The 17,681-nt window shown below is 36.2% G+C and overlaps 1 protein-coding gene across 1 annotated transcript; it reads right to left on the reverse strand.

Annotated features, from left to right (window-relative positions):
• Window positions 1–4,444: 4,444 nt before the first annotated feature.
• Window positions 4,445–6,539, reverse strand: LOC100666437 (olfactory receptor 5T9-like). The gene has a single exon (XM_064288060.1). The coding sequence runs from the start codon at window positions 6,411–6,413 to the stop codon at window positions 5,469–5,471; it is 945 nt and encodes a 314-aa protein (XP_064144130.1). The 5' UTR covers window positions 6,414–6,539; the 3' UTR covers window positions 4,445–5,468.
• Between the last annotated feature and the right edge of the window lie 11,142 nt (window positions 6,540–17,681).

A 17,681-nucleotide genomic window follows, 5' to 3' on the forward strand; every position in this document is an offset into this window, starting at 1 on the left:
AAAAAAAAAAACTCATCAGAAAACAACAGAAGTTGGTTCTTAAGATTGTTTTTGTAAACAATTTATTTTACTGTTGGATATAGTTCAGATATTGAATTGTATGTATTTTTTTTTTTAGTATATATATAGAGAGAGAGAGTACATACAATGAAACAAACCAAAAAAAACAAACCCATTGACCTCGAGTTGATTCCAACTCATAGGACCCTATAGGATAGAGTAGAACTGACCCATAAGATTTCCAAGGAGTGCCTGGTGAATTTGAACTGCCAAAATTTTGGTTAGCAACCTTATCTCTTAACCACTACACAACCAGGTTTTTCTATATTGTATGTAGAAGGATAAATATTGAATTACATATAATGAATTTCATATACATATTTATATATATGTTGTACACAGGGTTGCTGTGATTCCAAACCGACTCATTGGCACCTAACAACAGGATAGAATTTTATATATATATATATATATATATATATATATATATATATATATATATGGAAACCCTGGTGGCGTAGTGGTTAAGTGCTATGACTGGTAACCGAAGGGTCAGCAGTTCAAATCCACCAGGCACTCCTTGAAAACTCTATGGGGCTATTCTATTCTGTCTTATAGGGTTGCACTGAGTTGGCATTGACTCAACGGTACTGGATGTGCTTTCGAGATGTATATATATATATCATAATACATATGCATGAACATTTTTCACTGATATTGGTTGAGATGTACATACTTTCTTTACCACTGGTTTTTAAGTGATGAAAAAGAACTGCCTTTACAGAGTTGGAGTTGATGAGCCAGAGTGATCTCTAGTTATCTTTCAGCTTAACTGCCACAGGCCTCCTCTCCAGCCCATGCTGCTTCGTCTCCTTGGATATTTTATGAATTTCACGATCTCTGTGGGAAACACATCCAGAACTGTGGCTTTTTCCTTAACAATTTTTACCACATCTCTCTGTTTCCGCTACGCACAGATAGACCTGCATCTCAATACTGTTTCTTCTGTAGGTGCCGGAAGACTGCATCCTTCTTCTTAATCACATTGTCTTTTTTCTGCCAAATACACCAGAACTGTCACTGGATTTGTTTTCTAGATTACGTTCTATTATCACTTTTTAGCAGGCTTCCCTTCCTTTTCCAGTTTAGCCTCCTTTTCCTTAAACTGCGTGAAGCCTGTTTTGTCATTGTTTTTATAGTTAAGTTTTATTACTTACGGTTTTGATTTTTAAAGTTCAATCATTTTACTCTACTTCTGCAGAGAAATGAGTGGGACAGAATGCTAACTTTTATGTCGTGTTCACTATGTGCTTCTCGTTGCTGTTGTTGGTTGGCATCTAGCAGATTCTGACTCATGGGGACCCCACGTGTGCAGATCAGAACTATTTCACGGGGCTAACGAGACCGTGACCTTTCTGAAGCCAGTCACCCAGCCTGTCTCCCTTGGGTGGGTTTGAACCGCCATCACTTCTGCTGGGATCCAAGTGCTTAACCTTTTGTGCCACCCGGGGCCTCTCAGTATGTGCTGAGCAAAATGTTTTGAAATAATTATCTCTTATTCTGCATTGGAGCTTTAGGGGATGCATGTGAATATATTCATACGTGATGAGATATCTGAGGCTCAGTGAAGTGAAGTTACTCACAGGCCACATAGGATATTGACTAGATAAAGGCATGGGCTATACTTAGGGTTTATTCTTTTTTTTAATTTAGTTTGCCCTTGTTGATATTGTTGTTTTATTCCACGAAACACTAGCTCTTTGCTTTTGCTCAAATATTCATATTTTGTGTAGTGCAAATTAACAAGCATAATGCACATATATAGGTTAGTAAGCACAAAGCTTGGCACTTAATGATTTCAAAATAGGTGTTACCTGTAATTACTACTATTCTTATTAGCTTATTTTGAATGATGTTAATATTTTTTCTCTTTTTTTTAATTTTAAGATCAGTGTCACATTCTACCTGACTGAAGAGTCTTATAGTTGAAAAAGAAATAACAATAGAATTATAATTTTCTATATGCAAAATAAATGCTTCTGGTGGCACAGTGGTGAAGTTCTCCACCGCTAACTGAAATATTGGGCGTTCAAAGCCACCAGCTGCTCTGTGGAAGATAGACGTGGCAGTCTGCTTCCCTAAAGATTTACAACCTCGGAAACTCTATGAGGTAGTTCCACTGTCCTTTAGGGTCCCTAGGAGTCGGGATCGACTCAACCGCAATGGGTTTGTTTTTTTGGTTTTGGTATATGCAGACATTGGGCCACCTGATACTCAGCTATATCTTTCACAAAACAAAACATGCTCTTCCACATACAACTCTTCCAAGGTTTTGTTTTTTTTTCTTTTTCATTTAAAGGTATGTCAAATATGTATCTGATAAGCTGATCTGATTTTGTTGCACCAACTATCCCATATCTCTTGTCTCCTGCTATGAAACCAAAAAGAATGTCAAGTTTTATAACAAGGAAAGTTTACCCTGGAAATCCTCAGAGCAACATTCAATTTGATCAAAATATTTCCTATCAGGTTGCTATACATCATGCTATTCAGTACATTGTTCACTCTGAAATATAGTTTATAAATACATCCTTGCTTTAACAAGAACGAGAATATCAGCAACAAGAATACCAATTACTGATTATCTACTGTGCATTAGTGCAATTAGCTTTGAGGAGGGAGAGGGTTTGTATATATCCTTATTGTTAATTCTCTTCTCTATTGAAATACAATTGATGAACAAGGAGGGTTGTTCAAAGAGTACATGTCAAAAAAATAAAGTTTCTGTAGAATAACCCCCTATTTCTCCTGTTTTTTTTTTTCCCCTGCACCTTGTCTGATTTAACATTTATCCCTAAAAAGAGTTATTTTAATTTTCTACCAAATAATCTTGATTTTAAATCATTTTTGAATACATATATTTTATAGATCTACTCACATAATGAAAAAACAACAACAGCAACAACAAAAAACAGGCCCTTGAGTAGTTTCCGATTCATAGTGACCCTGAAGGACAGAGTAGAACTGTCCCATAGGGCTTCCAAGGAGTGCCTGGTGGATTTAAATTGCCAGCCTTTTGGTAAGCAGCCTTAGCTCTTAACCACAAGGCACCACGGTTTCCACTCACTTCTTGGAAACCTATGGGGCAGCTCTACTCTGTCCTATATGGTCTCTACCAGTCAGAACTGACTCTACAGCAATTTTTATTTGGAGCTGTGTTGCATTAAGTACAAAAATTACTTCTTAGTATGAGATCTCTGTGGCCACCAGGACAAATAAACTAATTGTTGGCACCAGGGAATCTTTTTATCCTAAGGTTTATCACCCTGGGCAATGCGAAAATCAAGAAGGGGAAAAATCTCTGGCTAAGTACTATTGTAGCTGTTTCTCAGAAATGTAGACTTTTAAATTTCAGGGGCACTGAAGTACTTTCCTATCTGGTATAGACTAAAAATTAAACCAAAACCATTGCCATTGAGTCGATTTTGAACCACAGACCATATAGGACAGAGTGGAAATGTCCCACAGGGTTCCCAAGGCTGTGACCTTTATGGAAGGAGACTGCTACATCTTTCTCCTGCAGAGTGGTTGGTGGGTTCAAACTGTTAGCAGCCAAGAACTTAGCCACTGTGTCACTTACGTGATATAGAGTGCCTCCTAAAATGGAACAACCACTTTGGAAATCCATCTGGCGTTATCTTAAACAGTTAGAAATAGAACTACCATACAACCCAGAAATCCCACTCCTCAGAATATACCCTAGAGATACAAGAGCCTTCACACAAACAGATATATGCACACCCGTGTTTATTGCAGCTCTGTTTACAATAGCAAAAAGCTGGAAGCAACCAAGATGTCCGTCAACGGATGAATGGGTAAATAAATTGTGGTATATTTACACAATGGAATACTATGCATCGATAAAGAACAGTGAAGAATCTCTGAAACATTTCATAACATGGAGGAATCTGGAAGGCATTATGCTGAGCGAAATGAGTCAGTTGCAAAAGGACAAATATTGTATAAGACCACTATTATAAGATCTTGAGAAATAGAAAAAACGGAGAAGAACACAGACTTATGTGGTTACAAAGCGGGGAGGGAGGGAGGGAGGGAGGGAGAGGGCTTTTTATTGATCAATCTGTAGATAAGAACTGCTTTGGGTGAAGGGAAAGACAACACTCAATACAAGGAAGGTCATCCTAATTGGACTGGATTAAAAGCAAAGAGGTTTCCGGGATAAAATGAAAGCTCCAAAGGTCAGCGGAGCAGGGGCTGGGGTCTGGGGAACTTGGTTTGAGAGGACTTCTAAGTCAATGGGCAAAATAATTCTATTATGAAAACATTCTGCATCCCACTTTGAATTGTGGCGCCTGGGGTCCTAAATGCCAACAAGCGGCCATCTAAGATACATCAGTTGGTCTCAACCCACCTGGACCAAAGGCAAAGGAAGAACACCAAGGTCACACGACAACTAAGAACCCAAGAGACAGAAAGGGCCACATGAACCAGAGACCTACATCATCCTGAGACCAGAAGAACTAGTTGGTGCCCGGCCACAATCGATGTCTCCCCTGTCAGGGAGCACAACAGACAACTCCTGAGGGAGCAGGAGACCAATGGGATACAGACCCCAAATTCTCATGAAAAGACCATACCTAATGGTATGATTGCGACTAGAAGAATCCCAGAGACAATGCTCCCCAGAACTTCTGATGGCACAGGACAGGAACCATCCCTGAAGACAAATCATCAGGCATGAAAAGGACTGGTCAGTGGGGGGGAGAGAGATGCTGAAGAAGAGTGAGCTAATTAAATCAGGTGGACACTGGAGAGTGTGTTGGCAACTCTTGACTGGAGGGGGGATGGGAAGATAGAGAGAGAGGGAAGACGGCAAAATTGGCACGAAACCAGAGACTGTAAGGGCTGACTCAATAGGGGGAGAACAAGTGGGAGGAGTAAGATGTATGTAAACCTACATGTGACAGACTGATTGGAATGGTAAATGTTCACTTGAAGCTTAATAAAAATTAAAAAAAAAAAAAAGAAATAAGGTGAAAAAAATAATATAAAAATAGAATATAAAAATGAAATATAATATAAAATAAAGTATAAGAACAGATTGTACTTTTTATAATATAAAAAATACTGAATGTATACATATATATGCACACATGTATATATAACAGAACCATTGTATGTATGTGTATACATATGTATGTATATATACCCATACACACCTGCACATATGTACATATATCAGCATGAACAAAGTAAGAAGCAAATTCATGGCATGGTTTTTCTGTCCGTGTTAACATAGCAGAGGTTACAGGTTGACTATTTATTTCAAAATATTCAAGAAGAACGGAAAGACACTAATAAACTGAAACTGAATTTTTCAATTTTTCATATCTTTATATTGAGACACAGGCTATGACTCTTGATTTTTTTAAATTTAATTTTTAGTGTTAAAAATATACTTTATTGATAAACCAATTTCTCCCAAACACTTTTTTTATTGCTTCTTTTACATCTTTGTTCCTCAAACTGTAGATAATGGGATTCACCATGGGAATCACAATAGTGTAGAATATAGACACTATCATGTCATGATCCAAAGCATAGCTGGAACTTGGTCTCATATACATGAAGAGGATTGTTCCATGGTAAACTGACACTCCAGTTAGGTGAGAGCCACAAGTGGAAAACACTTTTTGCCTTCCTTCAGCAGAATGCATCTTCAGAATGGCCAACAATATTAAACCATAGGAGATTAGGACAATCAGGATGGCGAATATCTCCATAGAACCCACGGCGTAGAAGAGTAGAGGCTGGTTAATGTGAGTGTCAGAACAGGAGATAGCAAGAAGTGGAGGAATATCACAAAAGACATGTCTAATTTCATTGGATGCACAGAAGGAGAGGCTAAAAGTTGCTACTGTGTGTAACATAGCATGTGAAATACCAGAAACATATGAAGCAATGATGAGCGGCACATAGACTCTGGGTGACATGTTAAGTGAATAGAGGAGTGGGTTGTAGATGGCTACATAGCGATCATAAGCCATGGCTGCCAAAAGAAAGCATTCTGTGGTCCCAAAAGTTATATCCAGAAACATTTGTGTTGCACATCCAAGGAATGAAATGGCTTTATTCTTTGACATAAAATCTACTGACATATTTGGGGTAACAGATGATGAATAGCAAGCATCCAAGAATGATAACACACTCAGAAAATAGTACATGGGGTTGTGGAGCCTGGAATCCCCAATGACCAATACAACCAGTCCTAAATTTCCAATCAGAGTAAAGAGGTAGATTGCTAGAAATAGAAAAAATAAGATGATCTGCAGTTCACGATTGTCTGTGAAGCCCTTCAGTACAAATGTGGTGACTTCTGTGTCATTTTTCATGTTGACACTTCATGGAACAAACTTGAAAATATACATGAAATCACAATTTTTATTTCTATGACAGGGATGTAGAATATTGTAACTAAAGGAATGTTAACTATGTCCTCATATTGATTTTTCAGAAATGCATGATTTCCCAGCAGCAATTCATAAAACAATGACAAGACAGTGAATGAATAGTCAGTAGCACTCACTGAAGAATTAAATGGAAGATAAAGACATTTACTCATTGGTTAATAACATGTCGTTACCAAAATAATTGAGGTAATTGGTTTATTTATTAAAACCAGTCATTTATTTAAAGAAATTTCTTGCATCCAAACACTTGAGATAATATATTAATGGACAGAACTTTAGAATTGAACACCAGAGTTCTAGTTCTTTCAGGAATTGTGTAAAATTATTTGCTATAATCTTCTAACCTGCAGAACAAGGCTATTAATTTTATCTTTCAAGATTCAGATGAACATTAAAATAGATAATTAATTAATGAAATTTAATCTTTAAAATAATTTAAAACATAGAATATGCTGACTGGAGTTGGCCTTAGGAAGTAGCACCCGCCTGTATTATAACATCTAATAAGCTACTCTCTGACTATTCTCCAGTTCCATTACCAACTTTTGGATTTTTCTGAATGGAATTTATCAAATTGGTTTTTGAGGAAAGACTCACCATGAATGAATTCAAAAATTACGTGATATCTTACGTTTCCTTCAAAGAGCTTTCTTAGGTTCATGGTACTGTATTGTCCTTTTTGGGCTATATATTAGGCCACTGGTGTTTTTGACAATCTATATGTTTTATTACTCCCTCAAATATTTCTGGTGAAACTGTAAGAAATTATTGAAGATGTTAAAAAAAAAACATGACTTTCATACTTTCAAAGTATTTTCTTCCAAGATATTTTTTTTCAAGATTTTATACTTGTTTATGTTTTGTTGCTTGTGGACTCAGTGAAATAAGAATTAAGTAACTTTTATCTTACCATTAGAGTAGTAAGTAAAAAAAAGAAATTAAATTTCCTTTGAATATAGATATAAGATTTAAGATTATAAATGAAGAAAGAGATGGACTGTAGAAAGAATAGATTAACTATTTTCTGGATGGCCCCATAGATAAGCAACTCAGAAGTTAAAGAGTTACCAACTCTGTTATTGAATATTTAAATTACTAGCTCATAGTTTACCGCCTGTTTGAAGGATATGTATTATAATACTGTTTTAATAAAATATTTATTTTTAACATATTCTCCCTACACTATATCTTAAACTACTCTAATTTGCTGATGAGGAAATTTGAGTCAGCTTTATGGGTACTTGATCTGCTACAAATATTAATCTGTAACTACTTAAATTAATGATCCAATTCAGCTCCAGTTTTAGTGAATTGATATGGATCTCTCAGTAAAAGAAACATTTAGATTAGAGCAACTAAAGGAGAAAAAATCCAAATACCTATAATATTCTGGGAAAGGTAAAACAAGAATTACCTAAAAATATTGTAAATATTTATCGAACATATTTCCATAGGAATTTTGTAAAGAGTAAAGTCAGAGGAAAAAAATACTGAAATGATTAGTCAGAGAAGACAATATATTTTAGATTGAATTCTCTTTATTGGACACAATAATTTAAGACAAAACAGATTAGAAGTCCTATACGAACTACTTGAATTAACCTTATATTTTGAGTGACTACAGAACTATAAACTGCTTTTAAATACACCATTTAATTAAAAAAAAATCTGTTTTACTGACTTAACTGGGAAATTCCTAAATATATTTCTTATTTTGAAAAATGTCATTGGTAGGGGAGAGGTGAACGTGGATATTAACTGAAGAGATATTGAGACAAAGGTGATTATGTAAATAAGATAAATACAGAGTCAATGGAAATAAAATGGAAACTGTGATGAATGATGAATGAAAAAAATTCATTATATTATTAAAAATATTATTAGGAGTCTAAAGAAAAAGATGATTTTGTAATACAACGTTTGACATCATTTCAACAATGTGCCTAAATTTACAACGGTACAAGATAATTAGCATAGGGTATGGAATCTGAAAATATATGCTCATCGTTCAGTTCTGTGATTAGAAGTTGTATGTGATGTTAGATTTTCTCTCTAAAGTTTAGTCCTCTTTAAATTGGCAAAAAAGTTTAACGAAGAAGCCATTCAGGCACAATTTGGACGTGTGTGCACATAAAACACAAACAGACACATTCATGCAGACATAGAACCAGGCACAGTAATTAAATATGCAGAGCAATTTCTTTTAAATATTTCAATTTTTGGTCATCAGTGAAACAGATAAATATCACTGAATTTTTTTTATCAGATGTATTTCTTCTTGAAAATCAAATTTGAGTAACAATATTTTAGTCAAAGCATTAAAAAAATGTGTGTCCCCAGAGACAAGTACATTTAATGTACCTGTTTTGTGATTATCAATATGCGCTCAAGCATTATTTCATCAGGATCAAACTAAATGAATCATATTACGATTAAAAAGGGCTATAAAAGTGGATTTAGTCATTTTCTTCCTCCTTTTCACTTCACAGAAACAGTATAATTTTTATTAGTAAAGTTTCATTAGTATGAAATAAGTTTATTCTTTAGAGGGTAAAGGAATTCTGTGAGTTGTGTGATCCACTGATAACGATAAAATCACACGAACATTACAGCATTGCCATTTGTTCAATTACAGTGTGGTTAATTTGGTTTTCTATAAAAAAAATGTTAAGCACTTGAGTTAAATGTCTCTCAACACAAGCTTTTCTGCTATGTGTCAAAACAGAAGTTATACTGAGTATGACTACGCCAATATTAGCACTTCTGGAAAGGCATCAAAGTCGTAAAGAGAAAGTGTTATGATTAGTAAATAATTTAATAGGATCAATCTTAAAGAAATTAATGTAAAGTCATGCCCGTAAGAATCATTTTAAGGAAAAGAAGATAACTGTAGATATATTGGGCCCAACACTGAAACACTAATAATACAAAGGAGAGAAATAATAACAGCTATCATTTGTTGGTGTCATTTGTTGAGCTTTTGCTGTATGAATGGACTTTTCTGCACATTAGTTTATAATATCTTTACAGCAATCTTCAAAACAATAAATATCAGAGCCAAGACTCAATCCCAGCTCTCCGTGATCTCAAAGTGTATTTTCTTTCCATCCTTCTATGCTGCCTCCTATTACACTTACGCTTAATTCTGCAACTGCCCCTTCCGCCATGATAAATAAAACAAAACACCATTCTTGCGATGTTTGGGTATTTTTCAAGTCATTAATACCAGAGAAATATTATGAAATGAAAAACTGAAGTGATTTCTAGATTTAACAACTAGCAAAATAAACTTTAATTATCTTCCCCTCATTTTTTATATCCAAATATAAGGCCCCATGCAGTTGAACAGTTCAAATATTCTTGTTTTCTATTACTATATTCAGTTTTGACCTTTTCTCCCATAGTTCTTACTTTGAACTAGACTATCTTCTTTCATCAGGAAAACTAAAGCATACACCCACTTTGGGGGCTCTTGCTTACCCCTACAAGCATATATTTAATGTTTCTATTTTCTCTGTTCTTTTCTAGGAAGTATGGGTTTTAAATTATTGAGTAGAAATCTGCATGTATTAGATTTTGATGGATCTATAAAAATCACCAATGCAATAGGGAAGAACTAAAGTTTTTTTAATACTGGAGATATCACAGCATATTCTACCTTGATATTTTAAATTCTTTCTCCTAAATATTCTGCAAATGATCTGATATTTTCCCTTACCTATAGAATAGCAGATGCAGGGTTAGGTACACTATCAATACATTTAATTTAGGTCTTTTATATCCACTTGCCCTGCTGTTAAAGAAGCCCATAGGAGATGCCCAGAGGGGAATACTCCCCAATTAACTTCTGGTTCAAACAGCAACATAATAATTTACACAATGATAAAGAAGAAAGCAGTTTTTGAATAATATACAAAATCTTGACATTTGTTGAATGAGTATAGTTCTTTGATTTCTGCTTTAAAATAATGTCATAGGGAAAATTACACTTTAATATTAGATAATAGATTGTAAGATATTAGACAAAATCTTATAGCTCTGACACTGGGTTAGCACTTAGCTTCTCTGAGCCCCAGTGTCCTCATACCAGCAGTATAATGAATATGGATGACCATAAACCCTTGTGCGAGATTCAACAATTGACATATTACTGTTTTACCTTATTACATTTTACTGTATTTCTTGATTTGTTACAATATAAAGTGTATTTATATTGGTAAAACAGTAATATATCAATTGTTGAATCTAGCACAAGGGTTTATGGTCATCCATATTCATTATACTTCTACACTGTTCAAATTATAAAGCCTTTGAAATAAATAAGGTATAGATTTTGAGTTTATTAAAAGGCATACAATTCAAGAGATAAGAAAGTACAAAAATGTAATAGTTACATAGAGAAGGAGACATTAAATATTTAAGGATCTGGAATACTTCATCAATCAAACACTTTTTTGATTCCTAAACAGCAAAAACTAATCTATGGTTTACTCAGATGAAATAGTAATAGCACAGACAACAGAGATTATGACATTTGAGTAAACACTCTATAATGAAAGAGGAAACAAAATAAATAAATACTGAAAAAGAACTAAATGACTCTGATACAAAGCTAGCAGAATAAAATTAAAGCAATGCCTCGTTAAAGAAATAATAATTTCTTCCAATACTATCACACACAAACCCTAAACACTAGTACGCACACACTAAATGCATAGGCACACACATGCTCACATGCACCCATGTTCAGGACAAAAGAGAAATTTAGCACTGATAGATGAGCAAGGGCCAATAGAGTCTTTAATTTTCTACAATTCTCCAGATGATTCGGGTGGGCAGCCACGTTGGAAGCAAGAAATCTAGTGAAAGCTGAAGTCTGGAGTGGTGAACTAACTTGTATAACCATTCACGTGTTTATCCGAACTTCTCTTTGAAAGACTTCTATGTGGCAGAAAAACACAACAAATAAACAAGGACAGACTATAAACACTATGAAGAGAAGCAAAGCCAAGCCAAGGAATAAAGTAAGGCATTGTGGGACCCAGATATATTTTTCAGAGGATGTAGTGTGAGCCTCTATGATTAAAGGACACAGGAACCAAAATCTGAATAAAACGATGCAACATGACACTCAGAATTCCTTTCACTTTTAAGAATGCACAGACAATAGAGATTATATTTGAGAAAATCCTTTGCCATAAAATGAGTCATCAACAACAGCAATAAATAAATAATTAGATAGATAAATAAAATGTTAAATGGAAATTTTTAGTAAGCAGAAGGTAATTAAAGAAATTTCTCATTAATAAACCTGGAGTCTCCTCCAGAACACTTCCTTAAAAAATTGCATACAAACAGCAAAGAGGGAAGTGAAAGAAAAAAAAAAGAAAAGATGACTTTAACAAAATTAAACCACAAAAGAACCCTGTTAACCCCAGCTTAAGAAATTTCAGGTATTAAGGCACCCACAGCAGCAGCCACAGGGTAATCAGAAAGGAAAGTAGTAATAGGACCAGCTGGAACTGACTTGACAGCAACAGTTTGGTTTTTGGTTAGTATTAACTCTGAAAACTTCATAATGGGACTCTGAAAGTAGAGAGTGGAGATCTAAGCAATATCAAGCAGGGAAAATGGGAAAAGCATTCAGGCTTCCAACTGCAGGTAGATGACTACTCCTCCATCCTCACCCAAACCCACAGCAAAGAATCATAAAATGATTTCTGGAGAGTCAAATGGTTCTCTGGGACATTGAGGACCTCAGAAGTAAGCATCACACAATTCCTTCAAAAAGAATAAGGCTTCACCATAAGGAAAAAAAAAAAAAACGAGAGGAGAATTTAAATTGAATAGGCAGGAAAGACAGGAAAAGAACTTTTCAAAGAAGAGAGGGGGGTGTTCTAGAAGACATAAGCCTCAGAAAAGATAGCTGCAACAATACATACTTTCTAAAGTGCAAAATATCCCTTTGGTAGCCAAGACTTGTAGATCTATTGTGCTGTTGTTAGGTGCCATCGAGTTGTTTCCGACTCATAGCAACCCTATGCACAATAGAACAAAACACTGCCTAATACTGTGCCATCCTTACAATTGTTACTATGCTTCAGCCCAATATTGCAGCCACTGTGTCAATCCATGTTGTTCTAGATCTATGGAACTCATTAAACCAGAAGCTTCTCTCATGCTGTCTTCTTGTCACTATCTACTCTGTAAAAGTAACACCAGCTCTGAAGAAAAGATTAATTTATTTAACAGTTAGTTTTTAAAGTCAAGGCTATCGATTTTTAATATAAATACAGAAAATCCACTATATATATAGGGACCAGGTAGTTTACTTTGCTTCAAAAAAAAATAGACAAAGTAGCAATTGTGGCCAATGGTTTGGTTGGTCAGGTACTAGGAAGGAACATAATCGGAAAATTGATGAAAGGGATGTCTGGAGAAGAGGTATGGGAAAAGACCTTTCTGAGTGGGCAAAAAATGTGAAGATATTTGTGTCCCAACTTTGTTTCCAACTTTCACATTCCAAATACTAGTAATTATCAATGCAACTTGATTGCATGTTTGATCAATTTCAGACTGCAGCAGCTGATAAAAATCTTTTTCTTCATCTTTAGCCCTAGCGGTTGGTGCATAAATTTGAATAATAGTTGAATTAACTGGCCTTCCTTGTGGGCGTATGGATATTATCCTATCATTGACAGCATTGTACTTCAGGATAGATCTTGAAATGTTCTTTTTGACGATGAATGCAACACCATTTCTCTTCGAGTCGTCATTCCCACAGTAGTAGACTATATGATTATCTGATTCAAAAGGGCCAATACCAGTCCATTTCAGCTCACTAATACCTGGGATATCAATGTTTATGCATTCCATTTCATTTTTGATGATTTCCAATTTTCCTAGATTCATAACTCCTACATTCCAGGTTCTGATTATTAATGTCTATTTTGCAGCTGTTTCTTCTCCTTTTGAGTCATGCCACATCAGCAAATGAAGGTTCCCAAAGCTTTACTCCATCCACGTCACTAAGTTTGACTCTACTTTGAGGAGGCAGCTCTTCCCTAGTCATCTTTTGAGTGCCTTCCAACCTGGGCTGCTCATCTTCCAGCACTATATCAGACAATGTTCTGCTGCTATTAATAAGGATTTCACTGGCTAATGCTTTTCAGAAGTAAACTGCCGGGTCCTTCTTCCTAGTCTGTCTTAGTCTGGAAGCTTAGCAGAAACCTGTCTTCCGTGGGTGGAAAAAAAGAAGAAGGATCAATAGTTCGAAAGTATGGCCTTGGTGATAGAAACAATGCCAGAGATCGAACGATAGTATTTTGCAAGACCAACAACTTCTTCATTGCAAATACCTTCTTTCACCAACATAAACGGCAATTATACACATGGACCTCGCCATATGGAACACACAGAAATCAAATTCACTACATTTGTGGAAAGAGACAATGGAAAAGCTCAATATCATCTGCCAGAACAAGGCCAGGGGCCGACTGTGGAACAGACCATCAATTGCTCATACGCAAGTTCAAGCTGAAACTGAAGAACATCAGAGCAAGTCCACGAGAGCCAAAATATGACCTTGAGTATATCCCACCTGAATTTAGAGACCATCTCAAGAATAGATTTGACACATTGAACACTAGTGACTAAAGACCAGATGAGCTGTGGAATAACATCATGGACATCATCCACGAAGAAAACAAGAGGTCACTGAAAAGATATGAAAGAAAGAAAAGACCAAGATGGATGTTAGAGGAGACTCCGAAACTTGCTCTTGAGTGTTGAGCAGCTGAAGCAAAAGGATGAATTGCTGAAGCAAAAAAAAAAAAAAAAAAAAAAACTGAACAGAAGATTTCAAAGGACCTCTCGAGAAGACAAAGTAAAATATTATAATGACATGTGCGAAGAACTGGAGATGGAAAACCAAAAGGGAAGAACATGTTCGACATTTCTAAAGCTGAAAGAACTAAAGAAAAAATTCAAGCCTTGAGCTGCAATAGTGAAGGATTACATGGGGAGAATGTTAAATGATGCAGGAAGCATCAAAAGAAGATGGAAGGAAAACACAGAGTCATTATGCCAAAAAGGAGTAGTCAATATTCAACCATTTCAAGAGGTGGCATATGATCAGGAACTGATGGTACTGAAGGAAGAAGTCCAAGCTGCTGTGAAGGCATTGGTAAAAAACGAGGCCCCAGGAATTAATGGAATATCAGTTGAGGTGTTTGAACAAACAGATGCAATGCTAGAGGTGCTCAATCGTCTATGCCAAGAAATATGGAAGACAGCTTCCTGCCCAACTGACTGGAAGAGATGCACATTTATGCCTATTCCCAAGAAAGGTGATCCAACCGAATGTGGAAATTATAGAAAAAAAAAACTCTTTTTTTTTTTAAACAATATCATTAGTATCACACACAAGCAAAATTTTGCTGAAGATCATTCAAAAACAGCTGCCTCAGTTTATCAACAGGGAACTGCCTGAAACTCAGGCCGGTTTCAGAAGAGAGCATGGAACCAGGGATATCACTGCTGATGTCAGATGGATCCTGGCTGAAAGCAGAGAATACCGGAAGGATGTTTACCTGTGTTTTATTGACATTCCACTGTGTGGATCATAACAAACTATAGATAACATTGGGAAGAATGGGAATTCCAGAACACTTAATTGTGCTCATGAGGAACCTTGACATAGATCAAGAGGCAGTAGTTCGGACAGAACAAGGGGATACAGATTGGTTTAAAGTCAGGAAAGGTGTGCATCAGGATTATATTCTTTCACCATACCTATTTAATCTGTATGCTGGACAAATAATGTGAGAAGCTGGACTATATGAAGAAGAACGGGGCATCATGATTGGAGGAAGACTCATTAACAACCTGCGTTATTTAGATGGCACAAACTTGCTTGCTGAAAGTGAAGAGGCCTTGAAGCACTTACTAATGAAGATCAAAGATCACAGTCTTCAGTATGGACTGCACTTCAACATAAGGAAAACAAAAATCCTCACTACTGGACCAATGAGTAACATCAAGATAAACGGAGAAAAGATTGAAGTTGTCAAGGATTTCATTTCGCTTGGATCCATAGTCAACAGCCATGGAAGCAGCAGTCAAGAAATCAAAAGACACATTGCATTGGGCAAATCTGCTGCAAATGACCTCTTCAAAGTGTTGAAGAGCAAAGATGTCACCTTGAAGACTAAGGTGTGCCTGACCCAAGCCATGGTATTTTCAATCACATCATATGCATGTGAAAGCTGGACAATGAATAAGGAAGACCGAAGAGGAGTTGACGCCTTTGAATTGTGCTGCTGGCAAAGAATATTGAATATACCACGGACTGCCAAAAGAATGAACAAATCTATCTTAAGAGAAGTACAGCCAGAATGCTCCTTAGAGACAAGGATGGCAAGACTGCATCTTACATACTTTGGACATGTTGTCAGGAGGGATCAGTCCCTGGAGAAGGACATCATGCTTGGAAGAGTACAGGGTCAGCGGAAAAGAGGAAGACCCTCAAGGAGGTTGATTGGCACCGTGGCTGCAACAGTGAGTTCAAGCATAACAACGATTGTAAGGATGGTGTAGGACCGGGCAGTGTTTCGCTCCGTTGTGCATAGGGTCGCTATGAGTCGGAGCTGACTCAATGGCACCTAACAACAACAACAATTTGTGTCCCATATGAATACTCACCAGTGAGTTATCTTAGCAAAGGAAGATTTTCATAGTCAAGTTAATAGGATGATCTGTTCTGTGTCTAAAACTCAACTTCTTTGGAAATCCTTGTGACGTAGTAGTTAAGTGCTACAGCAACTAACCAAAAGGTCGGCAGTTGGAATCCACGAGGTGCTCCATGGTAACTCTATGGGGCAGCTCTACTCTGTCCTATAGGGTCGCTATGGGTCAGAATTGACTCAATGGCAATGGGTTTGGTGTTTTTTTTTTTTTTTCTTTTTGCCCCGCTACTCCTGCCATTGCCCAGTGGGTTCACGGACAAAGTGGTCGTGTTTGAAGTGATGGAGGTTGTACATGACTTCAGCGACATGAATTTCCACTCACCAAAGACAACCCAGCTATGGCTACTGCTGAGTGCACAACCTGCAAGCAGCAGAGATCAACACTGAGTACCCAGTATGATGTCATTGCCCTGAGTGATCAGCCAGCTAGCTACCTGATGGTGAATTGATTACATCGGACAGCTTCTGTCGTGGAAAAGGCAAGGTTGTTCTTATTGGGCTAGACATTTCCCTTAGATATGGATTTGCTTTTCCTATACACAGTGCTTCTACAAAAACTGCTATCCAGGGCGCTACAGAATGCCTAAATCTAATATGATTAGACTCCACACAGCATTGTTTCTGGTCTGTAGATTAGTATATGAGATTACAAAGACATGAAAGACCCTCTGCAAATCAAAGTTTGATCTTTATTCTGCCAGACCTCTGATATTCTAATGTTCTATCTCATAGAATATCAATAGTTACCTCTATGAAACATTCTCTATTCTTATAACTTCTTATCCACCTGTTTACAGTGTAATTATGTGTACTAATGTCTTATCTCTTATATTAAACTTTCAGTGTGCTTACATCTAAAACTCAAAGAATTTAGAATCTAGGACCTTTAATTAAGATGAGAAATGGAGTTATTTTTATTAAACTATTACAAATTCTGACATATGTTTTGCTTTCACATTATTTAATAATATACGTGATCACAGGATTGACGGAGAATTAAGCTGATTATACTTCCAGAAGGAGCAAGCTGTATATAAGGGGATTTAATTTATTAACCAATGACACATAGCTAATTAACACCAGAGCTAGGAATATGTTCTCTATTATTAGATTTATTTTCCAATCCTAAACCTTAATCTTTTCCACTAAGAGATCAGTTTCATACAGGTCAAAGTGATTCATTTAATCTTTTTTATCTAGTTTGTTTTTCCAAAGCTGTTCTCTTGTTATTGCAGGAAATTATCCATCTATCTAACAACCTATCTACCTACCTACCTATCTACCTATCTACCATCTGTCTCTCTGTCTGTCTGTCTATCTGTCTGTCTGTCTGTCTATCTAATCTATCTATAATCTACCTATCTACTTCTTTTTGTTGTTACTTTTCTGCCCCAAAAGAGAATTTGCAATTTTTCTCCTTGGTGCTTCCCCTGTGGGCTACAAC

Source organism: Loxodonta africana, chromosome 7 (genome assembly GCF_030014295.1).
Source record: "Loxodonta africana isolate mLoxAfr1 chromosome 7, mLoxAfr1.hap2, whole genome shotgun sequence".
Taxonomy (NCBI): Eukaryota; Metazoa; Chordata; class Mammalia; order Proboscidea; family Elephantidae; genus Loxodonta; species Loxodonta africana.

Bases quoted from the DNA above. Each gene is read 5' to 3' on its own strand.
- LOC100666437 (XM_064288060.1), bottom strand. From the start codon at position 6,413: ATGAAAAATGACACAGAAGTCACCACATTTGTACTGAAGGGCTTCACA.